At 36.5% G+C, this 27,634-nt stretch overlaps 1 protein-coding gene across 1 annotated transcript; it reads right to left on the bottom strand.

Moving 5' to 3' along the window:
- Positions 1-79: 79 nt before the first annotated feature.
- On the bottom strand, positions 80-27,393 carry GPLD1 (glycosylphosphatidylinositol specific phospholipase D1). Its single transcript, XM_029284575.1, has 24 exons — positions 27,293-27,393; positions 26,092-26,147; positions 24,836-24,914; positions 23,864-23,961; positions 22,437-22,547; positions 21,802-21,850; positions 20,985-21,039; positions 19,687-19,794; positions 18,039-18,066; positions 17,810-17,949; positions 17,312-17,377; positions 16,401-16,521; positions 14,413-14,543; positions 12,722-12,908; positions 11,792-11,902; positions 10,847-10,921; positions 9,298-9,454; positions 7,915-8,056; positions 5,631-5,733; positions 5,425-5,518; positions 4,020-4,196; positions 2,685-2,849; positions 1,202-1,287; positions 80-604 (listed from the first exon to the last, which is right to left on the bottom strand). The coding sequence occupies exons 1-24, from the start codon at positions 27,384-27,386 to the stop codon at positions 527-529; spliced, it is 2,511 nt and encodes an 836-aa protein (XP_029140408.1). The 5' UTR covers positions 27,387-27,393; the 3' UTR covers positions 80-526.
- Positions 27,394-27,634: the final 241 nt, after the last annotated feature.

Genomic DNA, 27,634 nt, shown 5'->3' with positions numbered 1-27,634 from the left:
AATGAGTTATCAGTAATAAAAAATATTATTTAAATGGCTGTTAGCCTGAGATAGTTTCTCTTAAAGGTCACAAAGGTCTGGAGCCTCAACTCATTTATTTATAGAAGTATTGTTACACTACTTAATAATGTATAAAGTTATAATAATAGAGATAAAGAGAAAAAATGTTTTATTGATGCTGTTAACTCAACATTTAGGATTCTTCTTGGCTTTGTTCTCCAATATACCAAATCCAAGTCTGTTGGAATAATTTTTTTAAAAATAAGACTATATCTGTTGTCATGCAACTGTTAAAATAGCTAATGACCAAAAGCTGCAAAAGATTTAGAAAAACTTCCTCTCATTATTCCATTTAACATGAATATCTTAAAAAAATACACTAATTTTAAGAGGCATGATTAACTTCTTAAAAGGTTTAGTATTGTTCACATACTAAGTCAGGAGCAGATTTGCTATGCAGGAATTACTGGTGCACAAAACTCAGGATTACTTCATTGAAGAGGTTCTTTGAAACACAAAATGATAATCAGAAGGTGTAAAGAAAAAGCCTTCCACTAAGTCGGGCTCCAGTTGAACTTCTTTCAGCAGCTACAACAACTTCACTCTGCAAGGCAGAAAACAGGTATTAATACTCTGCATCATAGGGAAAAAACTATATCCTGAAATTTTTGTGACAAGGTTATTTTGTTGACTGGAAAATGACAGCCAGAATTTTCAGCCGGCATGGCCTTCTAGGAATTGGGGAAATTATCTGGAGGGCACTAAATTACTTTAAGAACCCGTTTGGTCTAGTGATTAAGGCAATGGACTAGAGTTCTAGTCCTGCCTTAGGCACAAAGCCAGCTGATTGATTTTGGGCCAGTCACTCTCTCTTCAGACCTAGGAAACAGGCAATGGGAAATCATTTCTGAACAAGCTTGCCAAGAAAACTGCAGGGATTTGTCCAGGCAGTCATCCGAGAATCAGACACCGTTGAACGGAAGATAAATAAAGTCAGATTGGAAAGCTTCCATTACATGCTAAATGGTCAGGAAAAAAAGATGTAGCTAGCATGGAGTTTTTTCTACAAATGATTTTGGTTTTCTGTGAGTTGAAACAGTCAATTCTGTACGTTTTCTTTACTAGTAATAAACAGCAAATGATTTACAATCTGGCCTTTTTTTCCACTGTGAGAAAAACCAGTACTACTTGTTTTAATTACCTTTTTTCCAGTTTTTATTGTAAGAAGAGCACTCCCAAATCTTGATTTTTCCTGCAATGAGAATATATAGCCACCAATGTCATACTCTGTAATTAAGGTGTTCAATGCTGCTCCTAACGAGTTCCTACAATGAGCAACAGCAGTATTGGAATACAATATCTATCGAGCAAACAGCTTCTAGTGACCAAATAAAGATACATGTTATAGGTTGCGTCACATAACATTTAAGCAATATCAAATGTTGTTAAACTAATTTGTAATTTGTTCTCTAGCAAGGATCTTTCTCTTGACAACCTGCTAGGTAAATGGAAAGACATGATTTATTTGGCTGTTAGCTGTGCCTTAAGCTTCAATTCTCCAAAAGCCACTGTCCTCGATCAAAATAAGATGAAAATGGGTGATTCTAAACATTTTTGCTTAGCCAAACATCTGATTGAAATCAATTATTCAATAACAGGAACAAGCTCTACACTTACTAAACATTGCAGTTGTTAAAGTTATCCTACTTTAATCACTATATCTTATGCTAATCGTGATTGATTAATTAGTAAATCTATGTTAAATATGGTCCCAAAGTTACATATCCATACTGTTTGAAACCCTTTTTCTACTTGTGATAATTTAATGCTTGGGTCTGGTTGAGTGAAAATGAGAGGATTATTTTCCTGGTTCTAATGGATTATTAGTATGATGTTAGATTAGAAACAGCAAGACATTTATTATTTGAACTTCGAGTTCATTAACCCACAAAATTATAAAATTAGTTAACTGTTAAATTGTCAATTTCTAAGGAATCACAAGTCCAATTTAATTTCGTTATTAGGGTAGTTTTGTAAAATAATAGTATGGAGACCTCTCTACTATTGTATGACACGGACCCTTTCCTTTTTTCTCTTTTCTTACTTTCCGATGGTAATAAAAAACTAGTACAATAATCAATTACAAATATTTCTAAAGGGTTTCTGAGTTGATGAATATGCCTGATTTCTACTATGGAAACTCATTTCAGTGCAGAAACTGATTCTATATAATGGTACTATCTGCTGAGCAGGAGCAGTATACAATCATACAATTTTTGGTACACATGCATATGTTTTAATCAATTTGTGTCCTTGTGTGTAAAAAAGATAAATGTTTAGTAGGTGTTTTGCTTTTTTTAGTTAGTATAGTCAGGTATTTTTTTTCCACCTTTTTTGAAGCCTTATTTTTGTTAGGTTTTGTTTTGTTTCTTTTTAGGTAACTTAGTATACCTTTTATTCTTCAGCTTCACAACATATATGTAATAGATTAGGTATGTTTCTGAAATAATATAGTTTTATTATAAAGCAGTAATATGGTTGTGCTATTATATTGCTGCTTAGTTTTATGTAATATCAGAGTTAACTTTTAAAAGGTATTTTAAACGTAGTGTTTTACATTTAAATAAACATATAATTTAAAACTAGTTTTTTAAAAACTAGTTTAAGTGTAGTTAACAAACAACTTACCCAGTCTTCAGGACAAGGGGAAGTCCATGATTTGCAGTGGTCTGTCACATGACCCGAAGTGGTCTGGTTTCCACTGTATATATAAATATATCCAACTTGTTTTCCAAACAATCCACCCATATTTTTTTCATTTCGAAGAGGTGATGATACAATAATTTCATCTGCCAATATGCACAGCAAAAGATTCACACTATAAATATTACCAAAATTATACAGGTAGTCCTCAACCTGCAAGCTCAATTGGGACCCGAATCTCAATCGTTGAGCAAAGCAGTCATTAAGCATGATGACCACATGACTTCTTGTGGGGTTGTCCCGGAGCAACCCATTCTGCATGAACATATTGAGTAGGGAGAAGCAATTGGAGACAGTCAGCCTCTTAGATAACTTGGGCTCTATGCCAGGAAAGGCTTTATAGGTAACAACCAAAACCTTGAGTTACATCCAGAATCCAACTGGCAGCTATTGCAGCTCACAAAATTGGAAGCAACCAAAGGGGTCCAGTGGTTTATTGAGGCATACCACCCATCTTTTCCATTGCCAGAGGATGATATACTACATGGACCCGTCCCATAGTCACTTTCTGGGCTTCTTTGATACCCCAGAAAGAGCTAGAATTTAACCAACAGGTGGCCAAGCTGGCAGATTGGAGGACTTTATTCACTTCTTAGAGTGTTACAGAATTGAATTCGGTCCAGATAACCTCAGAAAGAATGCACTATGCAACTCACTTGGATCTGGCCAGAGACCAACTCCAAATAAATAATCTGAGTCACTTTTTTCACCAAATAGCATGAATACTCACTGCAGTTCTGCAGATGGATGGATCACTCTACCCATAGCTACTGGTTAGCTATCAGCAGAAACAATAAGGGCAGAAAACTAGAAATGCTTCACTGCTCTTATCACCAAATATGGAAAAAATATTCGTGTTCAGTCAGATTCACTCTTTAGACTTTCTGCAGAAACAGAAGCGTCACTTCTAGCGCTTCATCTCTGGGGCTCATCAGAAAACTAAGGTATACCCTAGGATCAGTGCACACAGAGGTCTCAAAGGAGCAATCTAGTCCAGCCTCAATCATCCACCTATTCCAGGATGCAACCAAGCTCTCAGTTGTGATCTTAGGATGCAAGTTTGGAAACAGGGATTTATCTTTGGATTTACTGTTTTAGTTCTCCTGCAGTGACACAGGAGGACAATCCTCAAATTGCTGCTGGAAGAGTTTACTTCCCCGGAAGAAAAAGAGGATGGTGGAATGATGAATTCACCCTCAGTAGAATTTACTATGCAATTTTTTTTGATGTTTCACAATAAAAATTTTTAACTATACCAAGTCCATCGTTGTTCAGATCCCGTAAGTGCACCTCTTCTCCAAAGCGTGAAAATCTCCTATCTCCATTGAATGTGCTAAGTATAGAAGGCTTGCCATTTTCCATCAAGTCATATATCAAAACACTTCCTGCTTGGTGTAGTGTAGAGGATATAAATGAAATCCTGAAGACACTGTCTGAAGAAAACCAATCAAGGTGACAAAATTATGGTTGCTATAAAAAATGTCAAGAAAGCATTGTTGAGTTACGAATCCACATTTAAATGCAGAAAACACTGGCTCTACTGAATCTATTTGAAGTAATAATCAAGTAGTTTATCAACAAAGACCTGCTTTTAGAATAATCATGTGCAGAGCTCCCAGTCTTAATGAAAACTATATTGTAATTTCAGCCAGGAGATATTCTTTCAGCTAGAGGTTGCACTAAATGGTTGCATATTTCCAAGCCACAAAATTCAAAAAGTTGAAATGAACAGAATATTGGAGAACAGAGATGCAAGATGCTGGACTATTGCTCTAATATTAAGCATGGCTCAGTTTAGATCTTCACCTATAGTAAAACAGGACACATGTAGTAAAATGCAAAAGTACTAGTTAAAGGGAAGGAATGAAATCAGCAATAAAAGAGTATAAGTCTAACACAGTGGGAAACCCCTGTATTGAGTATATTGCTGCATATGGTCCCATTCATCTTCTGCAATAAACATTGGGAAGTATTTCAGAGTGTTTTGATCTTTGATTTGGAATCCTTTACAGATTAAAATTGAGATATTTTCATTTTCCAATAGTAATGCCATTGTGATCAACATTTTCATTTACAGCGAAACTTGAAATTGCCAGACTGAGGAATTGAAAAACATCCCAGAAGAACTATTTAATAATACTTCCAACAGATTTGCATGAATGCAGTCATGAGGAGTTGATTCAGCTAGAAAGCATCTTCATGTTCCATCAGAAGTAGACAACCGATATTCCCCAACTTTTATTTTTATTTTTCTGGAGGTACCTGAAATCACGTCTGAACATCAAGATCTACTTCCTGATATAAAAGACCTAAACAATCCAAAATAGATCCCCTAAGAAATCTAATACAATTATCTGTGCAATATTATGTAAAGTTGTATAGGGCTAAGGACTCAAATGAACCAATGGGTCTGGGAACCAAAAATGACAAAATATTACAGCCTCAATTTCTCAACATAAAAGCAACATACATCACAACAGGTCTGCATCATTGTATATAAACAATGCATGTATATTAAGTTGAATGGATTTTAATGAACTTTCTATATAAGTAAATTTAGATTCTGTATCATGATTCTTTGCCTATTGGAATTTCTTTATCCTCTGTCATAATGCATTACTGAAATAAAAATGCTGCCAAGTCTTGTTCCAAGTTGCATACCTTGTGTCGGTGCACCAACTATCAGTACTTGCTTGGAGAGTCCTTCTATGGAAAGGAAACCGGTTGCCAAAGCTGAACCAAATTTCCCATTTTCCTGCATGGGTATAATATGAGCACATATACATATATATAGTTAGTCTCATGAAATCAAAAAATTTCTCATTCTTGTTTTTTATATTATTTCAAAGGGCACCACAAAGACTTACATCATCCCCACTTAAAGTGAACCAGGTTTGGGTATTTGGTGGGATATAGCCATATACCATTCCAACAGCTTGCCTGTTGTTTTCGGATAAATGACACCCTAGGCTAGAATACAAAATGGTTATAGTAAAAAAACAACAACACAGACCAATTAACTATTTGTGACTTGTTATGATTTTTTTATCATTAACGTTCTGTATGACATCTTAGTAGTGGTAGTTATAGTCAAAGTAAAGTCTTAGAGTTAAAAACCTCATAAGACGATAAGTAGAGTTGAACAGTCCAATTATACTGAACACTAGGGGTTTATATATCTGATGTTAAGGGTAATAGGAGGTCTAATAACGAGTAAAACCTTGCTTGAGGTGCCACTTTTAAATATCTACTTCTTCCAAAGGCAGATAGATTTATAAATGGATTTATAACTCTCTGGAGAAGTTTTGTCCAGAATACCAATTGCACCCTTTTCTGGACTGGGAACTCATTATAGTTACTCATGTCTTAGTATCTCACAGATGGAGTGCTGGAACATGGTCTACATGGCTCTACCTTTGAAAATCACTTGGAAGCTGTAGCTGATCTAGAATGCAGCAATGAAGACAGTTATGAATGTATCTCACTATTCCCACATAACACCTTCATTGTTTGAATTACCTCTGTAGTGTTTATCAGTAAACGTCCAGGTGTAATTGAAAGTGTTGGCTGTGACTTATAAAATCTTTCATGGCATGAAGTCTAGCCATCAAGAACTACCTCTATCCCGTTGACAGAGTGGATATGCTGCAGTTTCAATCTTTAAAACAGTGTCATCAACCTAAAACAGAGACCTAATAGACATTCCTTGTCTGTTGCAGTGCCTGCTTCTGTAGTAATGTTTTCTCTTGCCTAGAGATTTGAAGAGCCCCAATCCTTCTGTCCTTTAAACAAGCTTTAAAGATCTGACTTGTTTCAAGTATTTTCAATCTTTGAGTGTTTCTCAACCTTAGCATCTTTCAGATGTGTGAACTCCAGAATTCCCCAGCCAGCTCCCCAGTATATTGAAATACACACATCTGAAAGCTGCCAAGTTTGATAAACCCTGTTTTCTGTTAAGAGAGTATGCACCTTGTGACAGGGTTGCATTAATGTGTTGGTTACCTTTGCCCCCAAGTGACTGCCTTCTTTTATCTGTTTTATTGTATGGTTTTTAACTTGTACTCCTCACAAAGACAGGTTATAAATTTGACAGACAAATAAAGCAAACTCACTTTCAAATAAATAAAATACTTAGGCTTGGGCTCTACTTGTAACAAGGAAATGACTCATGGCCTTGATCCCGAATGAGTTGCAAATACTTTTAAAATGATAAACATTTTATTTTAGGAGAAAAATAGTTACTGAACAACTTTAACAGAAAAAATACTTTGAACCAGATGAATGGATTATATATCCAGTATTTAGAACTGTGGGCATCTGATTATATAGCAATAGCAATAGCACTTATATACCACTTTGTAGTGCTTTACAGCACTCTTTAAGCAGTTTACAGGGTCAGCATATTGTCCCCAACAATCTGTGTCCCTATTTTACTGACTTCAGAAGGACGGAAAGCTGAGTCAACCTTGAGCCAGTCAGGATCGAACTGCCAGCAGTGAGTAGAATCAGCCTGCAATACTGCATACTAACCACTGCACCACCACAGCTCTTAATATATACCTGTTAATGCAGGACTATATGCGCTCTACAATACAATCAGTTGTAAAACCTAGTTAGGATAGACACAGCTTCAAGCTTTGTGTGGCTAGTCTTGCTTTAAATCAAAGGTGGACCATTTTTCTCTTCCAAGGGGTCTACGTAGCCTTTGAATGGGGAAATACCAGGGAAACAATCCTAAAAGTCATGGGCAGAGCCAGAGTAAAATTGACACTGGTTTTATTTTATATATGTTTATATTTAATTGAAATATGATTATTTTCCAATCATGCTTTTAATAATGTTCCCCTTCTAATTATAACATTAAGTTATAATTTGAGGTCATCTTTTGAAATTTCTAAGAATTGTAGCTAAGGCATATAACCCTGGGGCCTTGAATTATATCTCTGATTCAGCTGCAGAAAACAAGGTCATACTTGAAAAAATGTCTATTATTAGAGCATTAGTCTGTTTGTATGTAACAGATCAACATTTAGAGAAAATGTGGATCTGCTGCATATATTTGTAGTGAGAAAGCACAGAAGATAGGTTGTGAAGATAGCCTAGAAGACAATCACATACATACTGTAGGTACTTAAAAATAAATGCATACACCTTGTACAATTTCTCCCAAAAGGACTTCCAATAAGCAGCAAGATTTTATTTGGGAGCTGGATACTGCTGAGTGATGAGCCAAACCAAGCATAATTTGTTTCTCCTTTTACCATCCAGTCAGCATCTGATACAAATAGCAGGCCTGAGAAATAAGGAGAAAACTAGTGCTGATCCGAAAGTTCTGTTTTTGAAACAGATTACATACAAGAAGCCTTGCTTTGTTCAATCTTTCTGTGTAGCACGAACCATTACTTTAAATACATATAGATAAATATACAGATAGGAGAATTTCCCGCCAGAATGAATACAGGTAGTCCTCGACTTACGATCACAATCGACCCCAAAATTTCTGTTGCTAACGAGACATTTGTTCAGTGAGTTTTGCCCCATTTTACCACCTTTCTTGTCACCGTTGTTAAGTGGATCACTGCAGTTGTTAAGTTAGTGACACGGTTGTTAAGTGAATCTGGCTTCCCCATTGATTTTGCTTGTCAGAAGGTCACAAAAGTTAATGAACCCGGAACTCTGCAACTGTCATAAATATTAATCAGTTGCCAAGCATCTGAACTTTGATCATGTGACCATGACGATGCTACCATGGTCCTATGAAAAACAGTGATAAGTCACTTTTTTTCAGTGTCATTGTAAATTCGAACGGTCACTAAACAGCTGTAGGTTGAGGACTACCTGTATCCTGAAATTTGAGATAGGAGGAGGTGATTGTGGATGGAGGATCTACAAACCCCCTTGTAAATATCAGGGTTCAACCCAGCACATCTCTGTGTTGCTTATATAAACAAATATCCCATTTCTCTCTCTCTCTCTCTCTCTCTCTGTATGTGTGTGTGTGTGTGCATGCATGCATCTATTTTGAAGTGCTCCTATAATGGGCTGGGTGGCTAAGATTTGAATGTAAATAATGCTCGGTTTGGGGAGAGACTTAAGATTTTAAAGAATCTCAATATCTTTTTCTAAGCCAGAGTTTCTCATCCTTTCAGCTTTAGAATGGTGTGGACTTCCAGAATTTCTGGGAGTTGAAGCCCACACATCTTAAAATTGCCAAGGCTGAGAAATACTATTTTAAGCCATGAAGGCAACTGCTTCAGGAAGGAATCCAGTACACTCTGTATGGAAAACTATGGGATGGTATATGAATCTCTTGCATTAATTCAACCTGGATTTGGGTAAATTAATACAAAATTAATTAACCAAGTTATATGTTTAATATGTGAACTAACATTAAATATGTTGCCTAGGAATCATTGAAGAAGGAATCATTGAAGAAGGATCCAGATATATTATTCTGACAATGTTTCAGCAAGAATTTGAAAGTACCAATATAGGATACTTTAGGAAACAAAAACATTTTTCAAACAAGCTTACTTTGCCCACTTCTGTAAGAGGAAGAATAAAAAGAAGCCACAAATCCTCTTTGTATTCCACCAGCAGGTGCATATGGGGAACCAAGCACAAGGTCATTATTTCCATTCCTGTCAACATCAGCTGTCAGCAGGGACCAGCCTAGATTACAATATATTTCCTGCAAAAGTAACAGAATAACAGAGTTGGAAGGGCCCCTTGTAGTCCAACCCCCTCCTCAAGCAGGAGACCCTATATCTTTTCAGACAACTGGTTGCCCAATCTCTTCTTAAAAACCTCCGGCGATGAAGCACCCACAACTCCTATTGTCAATAATTTGGTTCCCACATAAAAGAATATACAACTCAGTTGCTGAAATACAGCATCTTCAGTAAAATTTATTTATAGAATAGGTAATATTACTGAATATTGAAGCGTAACTACCAGACACATTAGAGCAGGGCTTTTCAACCTTTTCACCCATTGTACTACTTTTAGGATAGGGCAACATCTGAGTATCACCAGTTGCCTAGCAAGGTGTCAAAAACTTGATGACCAAAAAAAAAAAAAGGAAAAAAGTGATAAAGTACAGATAGTCCTTGACTTACAACAGTTTACTTGGTGACTGTTCGAAGTTACAATGGCACCGAAAAAAGTGCCCCCCAAGCCACAGCCGAGCGAGACACCTGCCTACCCCCCTGGCCGCACTCTTCCTCCTGTCCGAGGTTTTCATTGTTGTGAGCGTTTCTGTTGAGGATTGGCAGCGGGGGTGGGGTGGGGTGGTGTTTGGTTTTTATTCCCCCCCCCCCGTCTGCTGGGTAGTTGCAGCAGGTTTTGGTCGCTTCACATGACCCTGGGACACTATGACCGTCATAAATATGAATCAGTTGCCAAGCATCTGAATGTAAATCACAAGACCCTGGAGAGGCTACAACATTCCAGCTGATCGGTGCTTCTTCTGGGCTCAGCAAAAGCGCCAGGATCAGCGCCGAGCTCCACCTGGAGCCTGACACTGATTCTGGCACTTCCGCTGAGCCCTGACAGCCCCGAAGAAGCGCTGATCAGCTGGAAAGCGGCACTGATCCTGGCGCTTCCGCTGAGCCCTGACAGCCCTGCAGCTCCAGCCATCTCTCGCTCAGGCTTATGCGGTGCTGCCACCAATTCAGCCCATTCCCCTCCCCCACTACCACTTTTCTAGGATGGTTGCGTACCACCTGCCAGGTGCCAATGTACCACAGGTGGTACCCGTACCACTGGTTGAAAAGCCCTGCATTAGAGCGATAGTTTACCTTTAATTATCAAAAGAATCCCAAAAGCTCCGCTCTTTATTAGCACTGTCCATTTTCTGAATGGTTGAATATATGTTTTAAATGTATCCTTTAAGAAGAATGTGCCCTACACACGTACTTTGATTGTGTGTGAAGGAAGGACACATAAGAATGGTGCTTTCATCCCGAGTAAAAATTGTACTGAATATCCGGGAAATTAATTTTCAAGATCCTTGTGACTGAGCAAAAAACAAAAGTGGATTAAATCTGGATTCCATGCTTTGCCTTTTCATCAGCAAACTTACTTGACAAATTATTGTAATATTTGGAAGGCTGTGGAAACCTCCTCCTCTGTTGCCAAGAAATATGTATACAGAACCCTAAATAAAAAAATATAACATTGTAATAGATTCTTTTATTCTTTATTCTTTTCATCTTCACATTAAACTGCATTTCTCATAATTAGGTGAGTTAAAATATGATACAATGTCAAAAATGCAGCAAACCACATGAAAGGATTGGACTACAAAAACCACTCAAACCTTTGTAATCCAGATTAATCTAATCAATTCATCTGTAAGACATGGGTCAATATAAAATACAGGTAACCCTCATTCAGTAACCATAATTGGGACCAGCAATTTGATTGTTAAGTGAAGCAGTCACTAAGAGAAACCGCAACTACTTACAATCTTATTTCAACTTTCCTTTGCTTACAGTCCCACAAAAGTTAGAAATTTATTTATTATTTACTCATTACATTTATTTGCTGCCCATCTCACCACAAAGAGATTCTGGGCAGCTATGCTATTCAAATGCAAAGATTGGTCACAAAGTTTCTTCTTCTTCACCATTGTAATTGTAAATGGTCACTAAACAAGGCAGCTGCTAAGTGAGGACTATATGTAGATGAATTCTAAGATGGCCAATAAATTGTTCCCATTATTATTATTTATTTCAGACAATCAAAATATAAGCCTACATTAAATGCAGCCTAATTAGCAAGGTTACTATTATTATTTTTATAACCCACCTTTATTTATACAAAAGCAGCCTACTAAATGCTCCCTCCTCCCATTTCCTCACAATAAAACTTTGAGGGGTGGGTTGGATTGAAAGAAAGCAACTGATTCAAGATCACCCAACTGGCTTTCATGCCTAAGGGAAGCCTGAAATTCACAGTCTCCTCCTTTCTAGGCCAATTGCACCAGACTAACTATATTTTATGTTAGCATTTTACAGTTGCCTACCGTGTAACTAAGCTCTCGGGATCCTACTGATGGGGCTCCTATTGCAAGATCCAATATTCCATCCACATTGAAGTCCAAAATTGCTATGGCAGAACCAAATCTTCCTGAAGGCTAGATAGAAGATAGACATATTCATTGCATAGATATACAGGCATTTATGTGCACGCACATAGTCAAATACATTTCATGAAGCCAAAGCTATTTTAAAAAGAAGACACATTTAGATAATATATATATTGGACATTGTTATTTTTTCAATAGTAACACATTATGGCAAATTATTCTTTGACTCATTAAGTAGGAAGCATTTAAGAGCTAAAATGGATTTGGTTGATGCTGCACTAAACTCTGTTAAATTTTGTTTCTTTAAATATAAGTTCTTGTATTCATAACTACAAATTTAATTTAAATCACCAGTGAACTCTATTCACAGTTACCAAGAGAACAACATCTTGTTTCTTTGCCATCTATATAGAATTTATTTAAACTCTCAATCCTTATGAGTATGTTCCTAGCACTTCTATACATTTAGTTATTCTGTTCATTTTATTTCTATGAAATAGTTTATAAATTATAAATGCTGCCTGAATAAGCCATGTAAAGGACAAAAACAATGACCAAATGTAGTATCAGTTGTGAACCTAACTTAGGTCTCCCAATTATTTGATTTTGGTAGCAATTAACCTATAGCCTTCCTCAACCTTATGCCCTATAAATGACTTGGAGCATACAGAGGTCACAGTGGCTGGAAATTCTGGTTGTTATAGTTTCTACACATCTAGAAGGAAAGGCTTACAGTAGTCTAATTTCAGTTAGTTACAAAAGACGTGTCATTAATGCAATTACAGTAGGGAAAATAATAACGGAACTAGTAATCCAAAAATAAAAACAAAACATATTTAATTATCCATGTTTGACTTGTTTTGTTACCTTAGTGCCTTCTAGTATTTCATCTGCTTCTTGATCAAGGTCCAGGTTGGAATGAGGCAAACCTGATTCATTGCCATAAACAATATAGACACGTCCCAACTGAATGTGTCCAAGCAGGCTGTAACCTGGTGCCCCAACCACCAGGTCATCGTATCCATCCTGATTTAGGTCAGCTGAAGTCATAGCCCTGCATATGAAAGAAGATGGTGCCAATGTCCATTTGTATGACATTTCCTGTGCAGATTTCAAAAAAAAATTGGATAGTTTCTAGTGACAGATGTAATTCCATAGAAATCTTGAAGAAAAATCAGGAGACCCAACTTAGCACCCAGAAATGCCAACAGACTTGCAGACACCATTCTTGGTAGTTGCCTAACAGCCTATTACATTGCCAGATCTATCTCATTTTCAATTTGCTTTTTTTTTTAATGTTACTTTTGGGGAGGGGGGAAATGGAACAAACTCATCAAGGAAACCCTCAGAACTTGTAGCTACCCTAACTGAGCCTTCATCAAATCCACAAAAAGATCCAGTAGGAGCATCTTCACAACAGATAGAAAAGAAGAGAACAACAAATGGAGCAACGTTGTCATTCTATACACTGCAGGAATATCAGAAAAGCTTAGAAGGATTTTCAACAAACACAACATAAATGCACATTTTAAACCCAGGAGTACATTAAGACATAAGTTTGCCCACCCTGAGGACAAAACACCAAGAGACAAATAGAGCAATGTGGTATGTCCAATGCAATGCAGTGAGAAATGTGTAGGCCTCTACCACTGGGGTCTTGTGGAAAATGAAAGGACTCTTACGAATTCCAGAGGGTTTTAGCAAAGAGGTTTATTGCGCAGGTTCAGAAGCAATAGCAACAAGCAATTCTGAACCCCGAGGGCGGGTTCAAACTTCAGTTTTATACTTTCCTTTTCTCAGGAACAAAGGAATACACATTGAAATACACATTGTAATACATTAGGTTCATTTCTCATGGGTATACAATGGAGGGTTTGCTACATACATTGTATCCAGGCGCAATGCGCATTAGGTTAGTCACATACTACTGACACAGCACTATTCTAGTATTTGTTCATTATTCTACCTTAGGGGAAACTAAACCATTTCAAAAATGCATGGCACAACAAACTCATTAGGACAAGATTCATCTGCATCTGAAAGACAAGGGTCATTCTTCTGAAGACAGCAACATTCACATTCTGGATACAGAAGACCACTGGTTTGAAAGAGGAGTCAAAGACGCTATCTATATTAAAACTGAACAGCCCTCCCTCAACACAGGAGGAAGGGTATGACACCACTTATCTCCTATTTACAACACAGTCCTTTCAGCAGTCCCAAGAAGGTTCCATACCCATTGGGTATCTGAGGGATACAGATAACCCCCAAATGGCCTCAACGACTCTCAGTATGGTAATAGCCAGCTGGCTGCAAATAATATAAATCTTTCCATTCCCCACCCAGTTAGCTAGAACTGAAGAAGCTTCTTGGATGAGAAGCGAAAGGGAAAAGGAAAAAGGCAACAAAGTCCAGCGGTCTTTTGAGAAAGAAAAAAAAAAGATTGAAAATCTCCATAGATATTCATTCACTGACATTCTGGCAAAGTTATTTCTAAACCAGTGAAGCAATTATCTATTATAAAGATAGCAGAAACAAATGTATAAATCAGTACTCACGATCCAAGTTTTGCATATGGAGTTTTCAGAAAATATGAAGCACTGGGCTTGGTGATGTATTTAGATGAGTGTTGCTGTGGGACTGCCATCGAACTCTTTGTTGTGTCACTATTTTGGAACTGAAGATAATTCTGGGAAATAAGATGTGACCAATAAGCAGCGTAACCATTTACTGGATGCTGGAGTAGCAATTTATATTAGATGTAAATGTCCATTTCTCGTTTTGTAGAGACATTATTGCAGCCAAGAAGCCTGGCATGACATTGGCACAGCTAATGATGCATTTGTGTTTGTTTCATTATATAAAAGATATCAATCAACACATGGCACTGGTTTCTTGAATTGTTTGCTAACTAGAGAAGTTTTCCAGGAAGAAATTAAAAAAAAAATCTCCTGTCCATTTTGTCAATTAAATACCAGCACAGTGCTCATTCGTGTTGTAGATATTGCTACAATACTTAGTCTGATATACAATGAGGGTAAGAAAAATGAAAAAAAGAGAAGAAGTGAAGTGGGCCTTTTTGGTGCCAATTTTCCCAGCACCAGAAAGACTTGCTTCCCTACATCCCTACACCCACACATGGCTAAACTATTCACTGACTTTTCACTTAGCTTGTCTGAGCAGCAATGGAAAATTATCACATTTGTACTGGAGCAACAAATTACAGGCAGAGTCTGCCTTCACAGTGGGTCCGGACAGGCTGAGGAACATGTACATTCCTATCCTCAAGAAACACCAAGTAGTCCATCCTTGAGTAAAACACTGCTTAGAGCAGTGGTGGCGAACCTATGGCACGGGTGCCAGAGGCGGCACTCAGAGCCTTCTCTGTGGGCACGTGTGCCGGCGCCCCAGTCCTAGGTCTTCAGCTGGGTTTTATAAAACCTTTTTGCTTTAGGCCTCTGCCACCATGTACAAAAAAAAAAGGTTCAATCAATTAGTCAATTTCAACTTCTCGCAGGAAAAAAAAAGATCTTGCAAAGTTGGAATTGATTGAACTTTTTAGTCCCACCCAGTCTGCTGTTACCACCGCAGCCACGCCCACCTAATGGGCTACACCCACCCAGCACCCGACGATGCATAAGTGGGTTTTGGGTTGCAGTTCGGGCACTCAGTCTCTAAAAGGTTTGCCATCACTGGCTTAGAGTATACTCCTATTAATGGAAGAAAATGTGGCTCTAATCTACTAATTCTTAGACCTCCTCAGATTCTCAGTTTCATTTTGTAGCCAACAGAGTTGCTGAGAAAAGCCTGGGGAACAACTCAAAAACTGGTGAAGATTACACAAAGCTGCCAATTTTCTCAGCAAGGACAAACTACTTCACTTTCTGCATGGCCCAATTCTCTTTTCCCCATCATCAACTTTCATTTCTCTCCCTCTTCTGAATCCATCCAGCAAATCTTGAAGCAACGGATGGAAACTAATCAAGGAGAGAAGCAACCTAGAACTAAGGAGAAACTTCCTGACAGTTAGAACAATTAACCAGTGGAACAACCTGCTTCCAGAAGTGGTGAATGCTCCAACACTGGAAGTGTTTAAGAAGAGACTGGACAGCCATTTGTCTGAAATGGTATAGGGTTTCCTGCCTGAGCAGGGGATTGGACTAGATGACCTCCAAGGTCCCTTCCAACTTTATTATTATTATTATTAACTACACTCAAAGCTGCAATTTTAGAGTCAGAACAAATTCTACATTTACAAAGAAATAAAACTTACATCAAAGTTAATGTCCAGGCCATTCTGCATGTATGCCAATGCCACACATATATGCAAATGTGGAAGGGTTTGATCATTCTGCTGCAACCACCACTGTGCCTTTTTTGACCTCCCTTGTACATACCACTGAGCTAGGGTATTATTTAAAGAATCATATTTAAAGAATTAAACAAACAAAAGATGTCCAATCCTGCAGATCTCCAGCAATTAATGTCTAAATTGCAATCATGTATTTGGTTCCTGCGATTTATGTTTAGACCCAAAAGAAATTACCATTGTCCAAAGGGGAACTTTTAAATAAACTCCTCTTTCTGTATAACTGATATTCTTTTCAACTGATTTGGCCACTTCAGAACTTATCTTCCTGTGGTACTGAGTTCTGGATTCTTTAAATCTATTGAAATAAGATACAATAAGTAGAAGGTTTCTGTATAGGAAGATAAAAACGAGATAAGTATGGGGCTGGCTAAATTCACATTGCAGACAGCAAAAATATATGAATGAATAAACAATTCAAATATTTTAGTTACAAAATAATAAAAGGGTTTCCTGTTTTTCTGAATTGAGACTGTGATTGCTCTTAAATAATGCTGAATCAAGTTTGTATTTAATTTAAATACTCATTCCCTTGTTGTCTCTGCAGTTCTTCATACCGGGGACTTTAGTATTTTAATGTTTTTTAAAATGACAGTTCTTGATTATAAAGTTTATACCAGCCCTTTATTTAAACCACTTGGAGTGAATGGGCAGCCATATTTTTTTTTTAATAAAATAAAAATAAAAGAAAAAGAAATTGAAGCTGATGAGGATAAATTGCATAAATAAAATAATATCTCAGCAGCATCTATTTTCTGCTGTGCATTTCCAAGATTGCCTTAAATACATCTTGTTTAAAGGCAGAAAAATACAATAATTTGAAATGAAACCATGAAACCAGGATTGGCATAAATGTATCACATATCCCTAAAGAACAACTGCATTGCAATAGTGATGTTTTGAAAGTAGTTCCAAAAATTAACAAAGAAGTATTATTGGGTTTTGCATAGCTATGGGTATTTCTCTTTGTTGCCAAGTCATGGCCAGAAAATGAAGCTATGTGGTCTTAATTTCCCACATTAAAAAATAATATAAATCTTGGAGTTAATTCATACCACTAGTTAAATTAGACTAATTAATATACTCACACAGAAAAGTTTCTCTGTTCATCTTCACACCGTATAAACAAAGGATTCTCAGGAATAAAGCAGCCACTGAAGAAAACATTAATAGATTAATTGTATTTAATATGTTTCATTTTTTAGCATGCCCACAACTTCCCCTACAGATAGTCCTCATTTAGTGACTGTTTTGTTTAGTGACCATTCAGTTACAACAGTGATGATGAAATAGCTTTACAACCAATCCATGCATTTATGACCTTCACAGATCTGTAAAGCAAGGGAAAGCTAAAGTAAGATCTGTATTTTTAGCTTATTAATAATACTCTACAAGTTAAAATTAAAGATAAATCCTAACAAGGAGCAATGAAATACACATTCTATTCTGTCCACATTCTGAATCACAGTTTGGTTGAATCAAGCTTTTGAAGAAAAATGCATTTTTCCAGGTAGAATTTCTTTTTTTTTTTAAACAATATGTTTTTTTTCAGGATGATCATTTGGAATTATTAACAAATACCTCACCTAGTCCCATAGTTTAACATCCAACTGGTTAACTGTAAAATATTATTCGATGAAAATGCCATATCATCCACTCCGCCAAGGAAATAGTCATAGAACTTGTCCACTAAAAATGGGGATTTATTGGCATATATGGGATAAAGCTGTGAAGAATAAGATGCAATTTAATTAGTAAGTTGACTATTTCAACATTCACATCCAACAAATTTCTTTTTTAGAAAAATATACTTACGTTGGCAATAGCGATGATCTCGCCATAGCTATGGAAGCAATTATTTATAATTTACTATCATTATAGAACTTTTCAATGCCGAAAAAAATGCTTCTTGAAGACCAAGTTTTGTATATTGCCTTTAACTATACCAAAAAGACACAATGGGTATTTTGAAACTCATAACATTTATATATTATTTAAATGACTGCTAGTAATGTTTTTTATTAGGAACATAATGAGCCAATTCCTATTAAAGTGTTCTGAATGAAGTACAGGTCATTATGAGATAAATTACGAGTGTCATACTCTTATTTTTTCCTGCCCGCTTTCTTCTCCCTCTTTTCCTTCCTTCGTTCTGATTACCCACAATTTAGCATTATACCTATATACCAAAAAAGCTATCGTAAATATTCATTATAGTTTATTGAAGCTAGTGCATTATAAATGTTTACTAGGGAAGCAATGATTGCTGACAGACCTAGAAATGTTGAAATATTTCCTCATCTCGCTGACATTTGATTTCAAACTCATACTGTGGACTCCCTCTTAAAATGAAGATATTTATATAAACATAGTCCACCCTATTTAACAGGATCAATATACAGTTGGCAACTTTAAAGGCATTTTCTGTACAGTGGCTATCATATACAATATATATTGTATGTATATTGTTTGCTTTCGACTACGACCAATAATCACAGTTGCCTGGTTATGACATTATTTTAAAGATTAAACAACCAGCAAAAATACTGAAACAATAAAAGCAATAAAACACCTTAATAAGTAGGCCAGGAAAGAGATAATGAAAAGATACAATAGCCATTATCCTAAGACAATGTATGTTCTTAAAATGAAACAAAAAAATCAAACTATAAACTGAAAAGATTAGGGTTTCCATGTCTATTGAGACAGATCAGTGAATTTCTCTGGGGAAGACACTCCCCCTTTGTTCTAGCCACTTTTCCTTATGTGTATATATTTTATTTCACTACCAATAATCCCCAACTTACGGCCATTCATTTAATGACAGTTTGAAAATATAATGATGCTGAAAAAAAAAATAACCAACGACAGTCCTCAAAGTTATGACTTTGGTCCACTCTCAAGGTCACATGATCACAATTTGGGTGCTTGCCAACCAGCTCGCATTTACAATGGTTGCCGTGTCCCAAGTTCATGTGATCGTGATTTGCAACCAGCTGGCTTCCAACAAGCAAAGTTTATGGTTGGATTTGATTGACTGCATGATTGACTTAATAACTGCATGATTCGCTTAACAACTGCAGTAAAAATGGTCATAAAATAGAGACTGGTCATGTGATGACTCACTTAATGACCACATAGTTTAGCAACCAAAATTTCAGTCCCAATTGTGGTCATAAATCAAAAACTCCTGTACATCTTTCATAGTTTATTTAAGTTCTTAGATGTATTTTATCAGATAAAATTACCAAACTATTTATCATCCTACTAGTCCATCTATCTTACTGAAGACCCGCTCTCAAAATATAAAAATATCCCCATGGTAAGATTTCCCATTTTTTATACCTGATCTTCTCCAACTTTTACCATTTACCAGTGTTTCTTCAACCCCTGCTTGAAAACCCATCAGTAATTAACAAACTCTCATTTGTTTTAAAATGTGTTAACTGTTACTCTGACTTACAGATCAAGGAGTTGCATATACGTGCAGTCAACAATTGTATTTTGAGTTATCACCTCCTTTCCATAATAATCCTGATAGATTGACAGTAAATCTTTAACAGGTACATACCTAAAAGTATTAATATCAGAACTTTGATTGAAGCCAACAAAAATGCACTGGTAAAAATGGCATTTTAAATTATCTAAACACATTATTTCTCTCCTTTTCTAGATTCCTTGATAAATATTGGTAATATTATATAAATCAAACACTAATCAAACAATATGTCAGTAATATGTAACTGGTAAAATGATGCAGCTTAGATATACTGTAGAACGGTGTTTCTCAACTGTGGCCATGTGAAGAAGTGTGGACTTCAACTCCCAGTATTCTCCAGCCAGCAAACTGGTTAGAGAATTCTGGGAGTTGAAGTCCCCACCTCTTCAAGTGGCCAAGGTTGAGAAACACCGCTGTACAGCACAGGTTTTGTATTCCAAAAATCTCAGACTAAATTCTTGACTTCTCCAGGACTAGGAATTTAAGCTCAAGGAGGAAAGGTTGAATAGAAATCTAATAAAAAAATATAAATGAAAAAGAACTAATACAGGCAATACTCTGCTCTATAATGCAACACTCAGAGTTAAACTAGACACTTAAACTGCACATCACTCTGCCCAATTTATTGGCTTTATTTTCTTGGATGTAAATACAGTATGATTTACTGATCTTAAACCGTTCAAATTCTTCCCCTGCTCTCCATTTTTTTAAAATAGAAACATTCAACAACCTACGATTATGGCTTCAAAGATTAGTAAAAGTAAAACTGAACTGAAATAAGCAATTGGCAAATGGTGTAAGAATTCTCAGAAATGCAAGTTTCAGATGTTCTTTGTGTACCCGACAATGGTTAATAGCCTTGTTGCCACAATCTGTACCAATTGTATCATTGTAAAGATAATCCTATACAGAGTGCATTGAAGTAATCAGGGCAGAATGTAATTGAAGTATGGACACCATTACCAGAAATGAGGGTTATATTAAGTGAACCCTCTTACTTAGATGCTAGTATGATCCATCTACCATTATATAAGGTTGTAGGCCTCTACCGAACTAAACAAGTTACCCTCGATCTCCTTCATCCAGTACAACATTAGAGTCTAATTCACAATGGTTCTTGAGGACCTGACTAGCTGAGAAGAAAAAATAATAGATTTCAGTAACTGTTTCTCATCCTCCCTCTGCAATTTGCAACACTATGTGAGTGTGTATATCAATGTCCATATGCATCAAACATCAACGATCGCATTTGTGGCTCTTACCAGCTTGCTTTCAAGTAATCAAAATCAAGTTCATATTGGCTTAACACATCTCCCCCTAAAATTAGAATGAAAGGAGTGTATGGCATCAATTTATTTAACAACAACAAAAGATGTAGCTTCATGTTGAAGTGCTATGATGAATATAATCCCTTATATCCTGTGATTTAACCTAACACAATCGTCACAGGACAACCATTCATATGATATATTGTGAGCACTGCAGTAATATTGGATAGGTCGCATGGGCTTTTCCTATAAGATTGGTAGCCCTTCTATATGGGTTGGGGGTTTTTTCCCTCTCTCTTACACATTGCAACACATGTTTTATACCCATAATGGGACAATATCAAAGCAACTGGAATGCCAGTGATAGTCTTTGAAATGTCAGCCCTTGGGCAACAAGGCTCGTGAAACTCAAAGAAACTTCAGAAAAACCTTGTGATACATCATGGGAATCTACAATTGTAGAAAATCACACTGGTTATAAGCAGACTTGTGGATAATATAAAGTTCCACCTATAATATAATACAATGTAATAGAATCCATAATTTATAGTTCCATTAAAATGTATCTAATGTGAATATATCAGAAATGGAAAACAGCAGCTGATATATATTAAATATCAAGTTGTTCTAGAGACAGGGGAAACCAAAATGGAGAATGCTTATGATATATATGTACTGTAACAATGACACTCACATACACATATACTTTTCAAATAAAATTAGAGAATGCCATCTCCAGAGTCTCATAACCTTGAGACATTCAAAGGAAATTTGGGGAGAGTTTTCTAGGATTTATAAGTATATAAATTACCAAAATCGCCAGTAGAATGAGCTTGTGAATATGAGCCATGAAAATCAATCTAAATAAAAAAGGAACAATATTATTTATAATTCGTTATCAATTTAACAATTAAAGAAATGTTAACTGCTTTTAAAAAAAAATTCTTTTTTTAAACTAATCCGGATTGTAGAGATAAAACACTCCCTTGTGGCTTTTTCCCTGCTTGTGTATATAGGAATTTCCTACCAATAATTTGTTGTCAATTGACTGCAAAAAATCCCTTATGTTTCTTGTTACTTGTCTATCTCTATCTTCAGAACTGCCCAAGTGCTTTAATTCAGCCCCAGCATATAAATAGCTCTGCAGTGAGCAGCCTTCATCCATAAAAGGCTAAAAAAGAAATCCAATAGGCAAACATTTTTTGCTATAAACTATATAAATCCTTTAAAAGAGCAACATATGGATATTCAAAGATATGACTGAAACATTATTCATTAAAAATATATAGTTTTTAGCTGTGGTTCATAAAAGCACTGCAGACTGCAAGGATCTGATTTATTTTTTTAATATTCTATTGACATTTGGGAGGATGAAGCAAAATAATAAATGCAACTTTAAAACAAGCACATGGAAAAACCCTACGCCGGAAACAGGACACTACTTACAGCTGCCATGGCCCGTAGAAATCCTTGTTCAATTCCTAAGCTGTGCCAGCTTACATCTGCCACCATGTGTGAGACAATCCCAAAGAGAAAAGCCACCAGCTTCTCTGTAGCCTAAGTACCATTTTTTTTAAAAAAAAGTAACTCCATAAAAACATTATTAAAAGCAAGTGGACAAAAGACAGACAATATGTGACACCTCAGAGCCAATCTATTTGGCGATGAAAATTGATTGCAAATATGAATTAGGTAAGTTTAGTTTTAATAGATGAAATGCTCAAACTTCATATAAAGGATGGGTTCCAAAGAATAATATGAACGACAGAACGGAAAAGGTAGAAACCATAGACCTATTTGACTTAGAAGGCATCCACCATCAAATTAGAGATAAATAAATCACTGTGGAGTGTGTACTAACAGTGCCTGGGTATGCTTAGGAGGGCACTTACTGTTCAAGCCTGCATTATCTATGTTTCCTGGTAAAATACATGGAAAAATCCCATTGGGGAAAATTCCACTTAGGGTTAGGGTTAGGTCACCGTGAACTCGGAGACCAAAATGCATATCGCCAACAAACTCGGAGTGCTTGGGTATGCTTAGGAGGGTACTTACTTTTTGAGCCTGCTTAATGTAGGTTTCCTGGTAAAATACATGGGAAAACCCTATTGGGGAAAATTCCACGTACAGTTAGGGTTAGGTCCCCGTGAACTAAGAGACCAAAATAGATATCACCAACAAACATGGAGTCCTTGGATATCCTTAGGAGGGCACTGACTTTTCGAGCCTATACTATCAATTTTTCCTGGTAAAATACATGGAAAAATCCCATTGGGGAAAATTCCACTTAGGGTTAGAGTTAGTTTTGCTCTTGAATTTGCATTTGTAAAAAGTTATAAATATAAACAATTAAAATGTTTTATCCTTATGAACTTCTTTTATATCCCCCCCCCCCTTTTCAGGTTTGTCTTTTATTTTTTTCCAGAAAAATATGATCATTGTAATTACGGTATATCTGACTAGTTGAGAATCAGCAATAGAAAAATAAAGGATAATTCCAAAAGACTATTTGTTTACCTTATCTGAATGATCCTGGGGTAGCTTTTATTGACTGCTACATATTCAACTACATTTTTTTTTAGTAAAGTAGTACGTATTTCCACCAGAAGTCAGATAGAATGAGAGCAGAATCTAAAGCGGGCTGAGGAATTCTGGGAGTTGAAGTCCACAAGTCATAAAAGGGCCAAGTTTGAAGACCCTTGATCTAAAGCTCTGTTTTTAGCTAATTAAAACAGCTGCCTAATCGATCACCAAAAGAATTGTCAATTTTTTTCCTTACTTTCTATCTTTGGGTGAAAAGGTGAGAGAGAAACACAGTTTTTGAAAAGAGTATTCAGGGCTTCAAAGGGAACAACAGATGGAAAATGTATTACCTCTTCCCATGGCTGCGGATAGTTCTTTCTGATGTAATGGATACTTGTGTTGAGGAAAGGTGACCAGTGAGTATCTTCAGAAACATAATGGAACAATCCTGACAATTCAGAGGACAAGGCTTACTTTTTTCAAAAACCATAACAACTCATATTTAATCTACATTAGGCATGTCAAACTGTAGGCCCGCGGGCCAGATGCGTCACAATGAAACCGCGCCTACCCCATTGCCGGCAATGGGGAAAAAGTTGCGATACGTCATGCGAGGTCACGTGACGTCGCGAGTTTGACATGCCTGATTACATGTTGCATTTTAATCATACAGAATGTAACGTTCAGTAACATTTTAATGGCAAAATATTATATGAAAATATTTTAAGGTATGCAGCAATACATTTAATAAAACCCCAATAATGTGAATAATAAAAATGTCCAGGATCCCATGCCAAGATCAAAAATATTCCCAGAAGAATACAGTGGGAAGCAAATTCTGCACTGCATTGGTATATCCACAAAATCGCCAGACATCAAGCTTGATTTAAAATAGAATTTATCTGTTCACTGTGTGTGCCCTGATTTTAATATGATATGCACAGTGGTGGAATTCAGCCAGGTCACACCACTTCGGCAGAACCGGTAGCTAATTTTTTCTTGCTCAGGCCCAGAATGGACTTCCAGAAGTGGCATCCACACAGAGAACCAGTTGTTCACAAATTTGAATCCCACCACTGGATACGCACTATTGTTAGATCTGAACATGGGCTATTTAAAATATGATTTACCTTTATAAGCCAAGATCATAAAGTAAAACCACAATTAGTCAAGAAGAGGAACGCCTCAGTAGAGTGTAAAGAAGACAGGTTCTCATTGTACACTTATTGATGTATTTTCCAATTTCATGAATAAATGGACTGGTCTACTTTTGCAATAATGTGATCATATTAAAAAATAATATTTGACATAGGGTCTCCTACCATTTTGGCAGAGGCCAGAATAAAAAGCATCAGGATACAGACTTCCTGCTTGATATGCATCTTGGTGAGCTAGTATTAGCTGCACAATAGAACAAAGAAACAAACATGTAAGTATTGAAAGGATATTATTATAATGCTGTAAATTTTATGTTTATTTAGCAAAATCAAAATCATTCCCCTGAAAGATTACAGAAGGCATGACAGAGATAAGTCACTCCACATGATTTATCTTTAGTATCAAATTATTAAAAAGTTGTTCTTCATAGGGATCTCCCTTGACTAAAACTCATTAACAGTAAATTCTGCAGTAAAGTAACTTATCTTGAATCCAAATGTCCACCTTTTTCAATATGATGCCCTTCAACATGATTACAGAAAATTCTGAGAGCTGTCCTCAACATACCCTTACTATCCCTCCTCATATCATTCAACAACAATACACTCTATAAATATCTATCCTTCATTTCCAAGCATAAAATCAGAAGCTTATTGGAATCTATCAACTTTTAGGAAACAATTATGCTGGTCAGTGAAAGAGCTTCCTACACATGTAGTTAATAGCTTACATATGTAGTTAAGTAGCTGAAAAAGTAAAACACTGTACAGATTAGTATTTAAAGTATTATTTATTTTTCCTCCCCCCCCCAAAAAAGTGACTACAGTTAAAAACGCAATTAAAACCTATCCCATATTTATGTATGGTGTTTTCCTGGTTGATATAAACCAACAGGGATGGCATGCTTCAGTTCTTTCAATTAAGTGATGTCAACCTTTGGGACCCAGGCTGCACACTTTCTCCATTACAGTATCTATCTTCTGAAATAAAGTTCATCCTGAAATCTGAGTGGCTCTAACTCTGATAACATTCTAGACAGTCTTGAAGATCTGGCTCTTCTTCCAGGCCTTGGATTAGGGTGGCTAGAGCCCCTTTTGAGTTCCATCTTGGCTACATTCAGCATCTTGTTCTTCATCTCCTTTTCTTATTGGTGTTTCCTAGTTGTTTTTGAATTCTTATTCTATTTCCATTGTTATACAGGTAGTCCTCGACTTACAACCATTTGTTTAGTGACCATTCAACATTACAACGGCACTTAAAAGTAACTTATGACTGCTTTTCACACTTACGACCATTGTAGCTTCCCCATGGTTACATGAGAAAATTTGGATGCTTGGCAACTGACTCATATTTAAGAAGGTTGCAGTGTCCTGAGGTCATGTGACCAACTGATTCACGTTACAATAATTAAACCCTCTACCTTACGATAGTCAACTTGTCCATCTTGCTGGCTGAAAAATTCCAATGCTCTATGAGCTGAAAAAAAAAATAAGATCACAATACATTTAGCAATGTACATTTGTAATGGGATAGAGAAACTGTAAGGAGGGATCAGCTACAGCTTTTCAGCGAATAAATATCCACATTTTATATACGGTAGGTATTCACGCATGCTTTCCAAAAATGCTGGGTCTTTCCCCACAGTTCAGTTAAAATGTTATCCCCTCTGACCTTCAGTCAATAAAAATTATACTGACATAAAATGTTCTGTCCCCATTACAGATCCCTCACTGGCTTCTCTGACCTCTGCTCTGGCTTGTTGCCAGATGGTTGTACCTTGATTTCATGTGTGCCAGGCAGGTCAATCAAAACATTTACTATTGTCTCTGATTTTGCTGCTTTTTCCTGAATTACCTCAACCACCAGGATTCTATCTGCCAATCATGAATATAGTCAGCTGTCAAAAATCCTCAATGTGGGTAAGCCAGGGCAGTGGTCTCTCTAAGAGAGAAAAGGCTCTCCTGTTTTATTAGACAACCCAGATGATCATCTGCTTGATAGGCTTGTTTTGACACTCGGTTTAGGCTGAGGCCAAGCAGGCACCTCTCAATTCATGGATCGACTGCTTTCAAGAAGGCCTGTTTCGACAGCAAGTTTAGTTCTAAACTCAAGTCTTCAAATAAAACTTCCCAGCATCTGATCAAAATATCTGCATAAGGAAAAGCCCCACCTCTCATAGACATATTAGCTGACTAATGGCCTTGTTTTGATAATGGATATCCAAAGAGTTGTGTCAAAAAAAAAGCCAACCAAGCAGTTGATTATTACAGCAACCTAGGAAAGCAGAACGGCTTCTGCTTTTCCAGTGTTCTTCTAAAGCAGGGGTAGTCAACCTTGGCTCTTTTATGACTCGTGGACTTCAACTCCCAGAATTCCTGAGCCAGCACAGCTGGCTCAGGAATTCTGGGAGTTGAAGTCCACAAGTCATAAAAGAGCCAAGGTTGACTACCCCTGTAAAGGATTCTAAATATGTAGTCAAAACAAGCAACTAAAGCACAGACTATAGTACATGTTTAGATTTTCAGATCTTGATACTTTGTGATTTTCTCCAATTCTTTATCCTCTATTCTATTATTATTATTACCACTACTGTTTATCTACTACTACTACTAATAGCTTACCTATTTCAATGTGTGTTGACAGGCCACATGGTATAATTCTTTCACAAAAATTGCAAAATACAGCCAGAATCAACCAACTCCTGAAAGCTTCCATGCCACTGATAATCTGTAGTATAAACCACAATTTTGAAGATGTGTTCAATAGGAAGATTGCAACCTTTGAAACATGAAAGTAGACTACATTTCTAAATCAAATATGACAATGGCACTGAGGTCTCATGCTTGAAATTCAATTCCCCATTTCTATAAACTAGCTAACAGATTATTTTATTTTACAGACAAGAATTAGACCAAAAGAAACCTAAAATCCCTTATTCATTGGTAATGAGTCAAAACATGCCT

The sequence above is a fragment of the Protobothrops mucrosquamatus genome, unplaced genomic scaffold, assembly GCF_001527695.2.
Source record: "Protobothrops mucrosquamatus isolate PMUCROS unplaced genomic scaffold, P.Mucros_1.0 scaffold733, whole genome shotgun sequence".
In the NCBI taxonomy this organism is placed as follows: domain Eukaryota; kingdom Metazoa; phylum Chordata; class Lepidosauria; order Squamata; family Viperidae; genus Protobothrops; species Protobothrops mucrosquamatus.
Note: the sequence above shows the minus strand (reverse complement) of the source record. Positions and strands in the feature narration are given on the sequence as shown.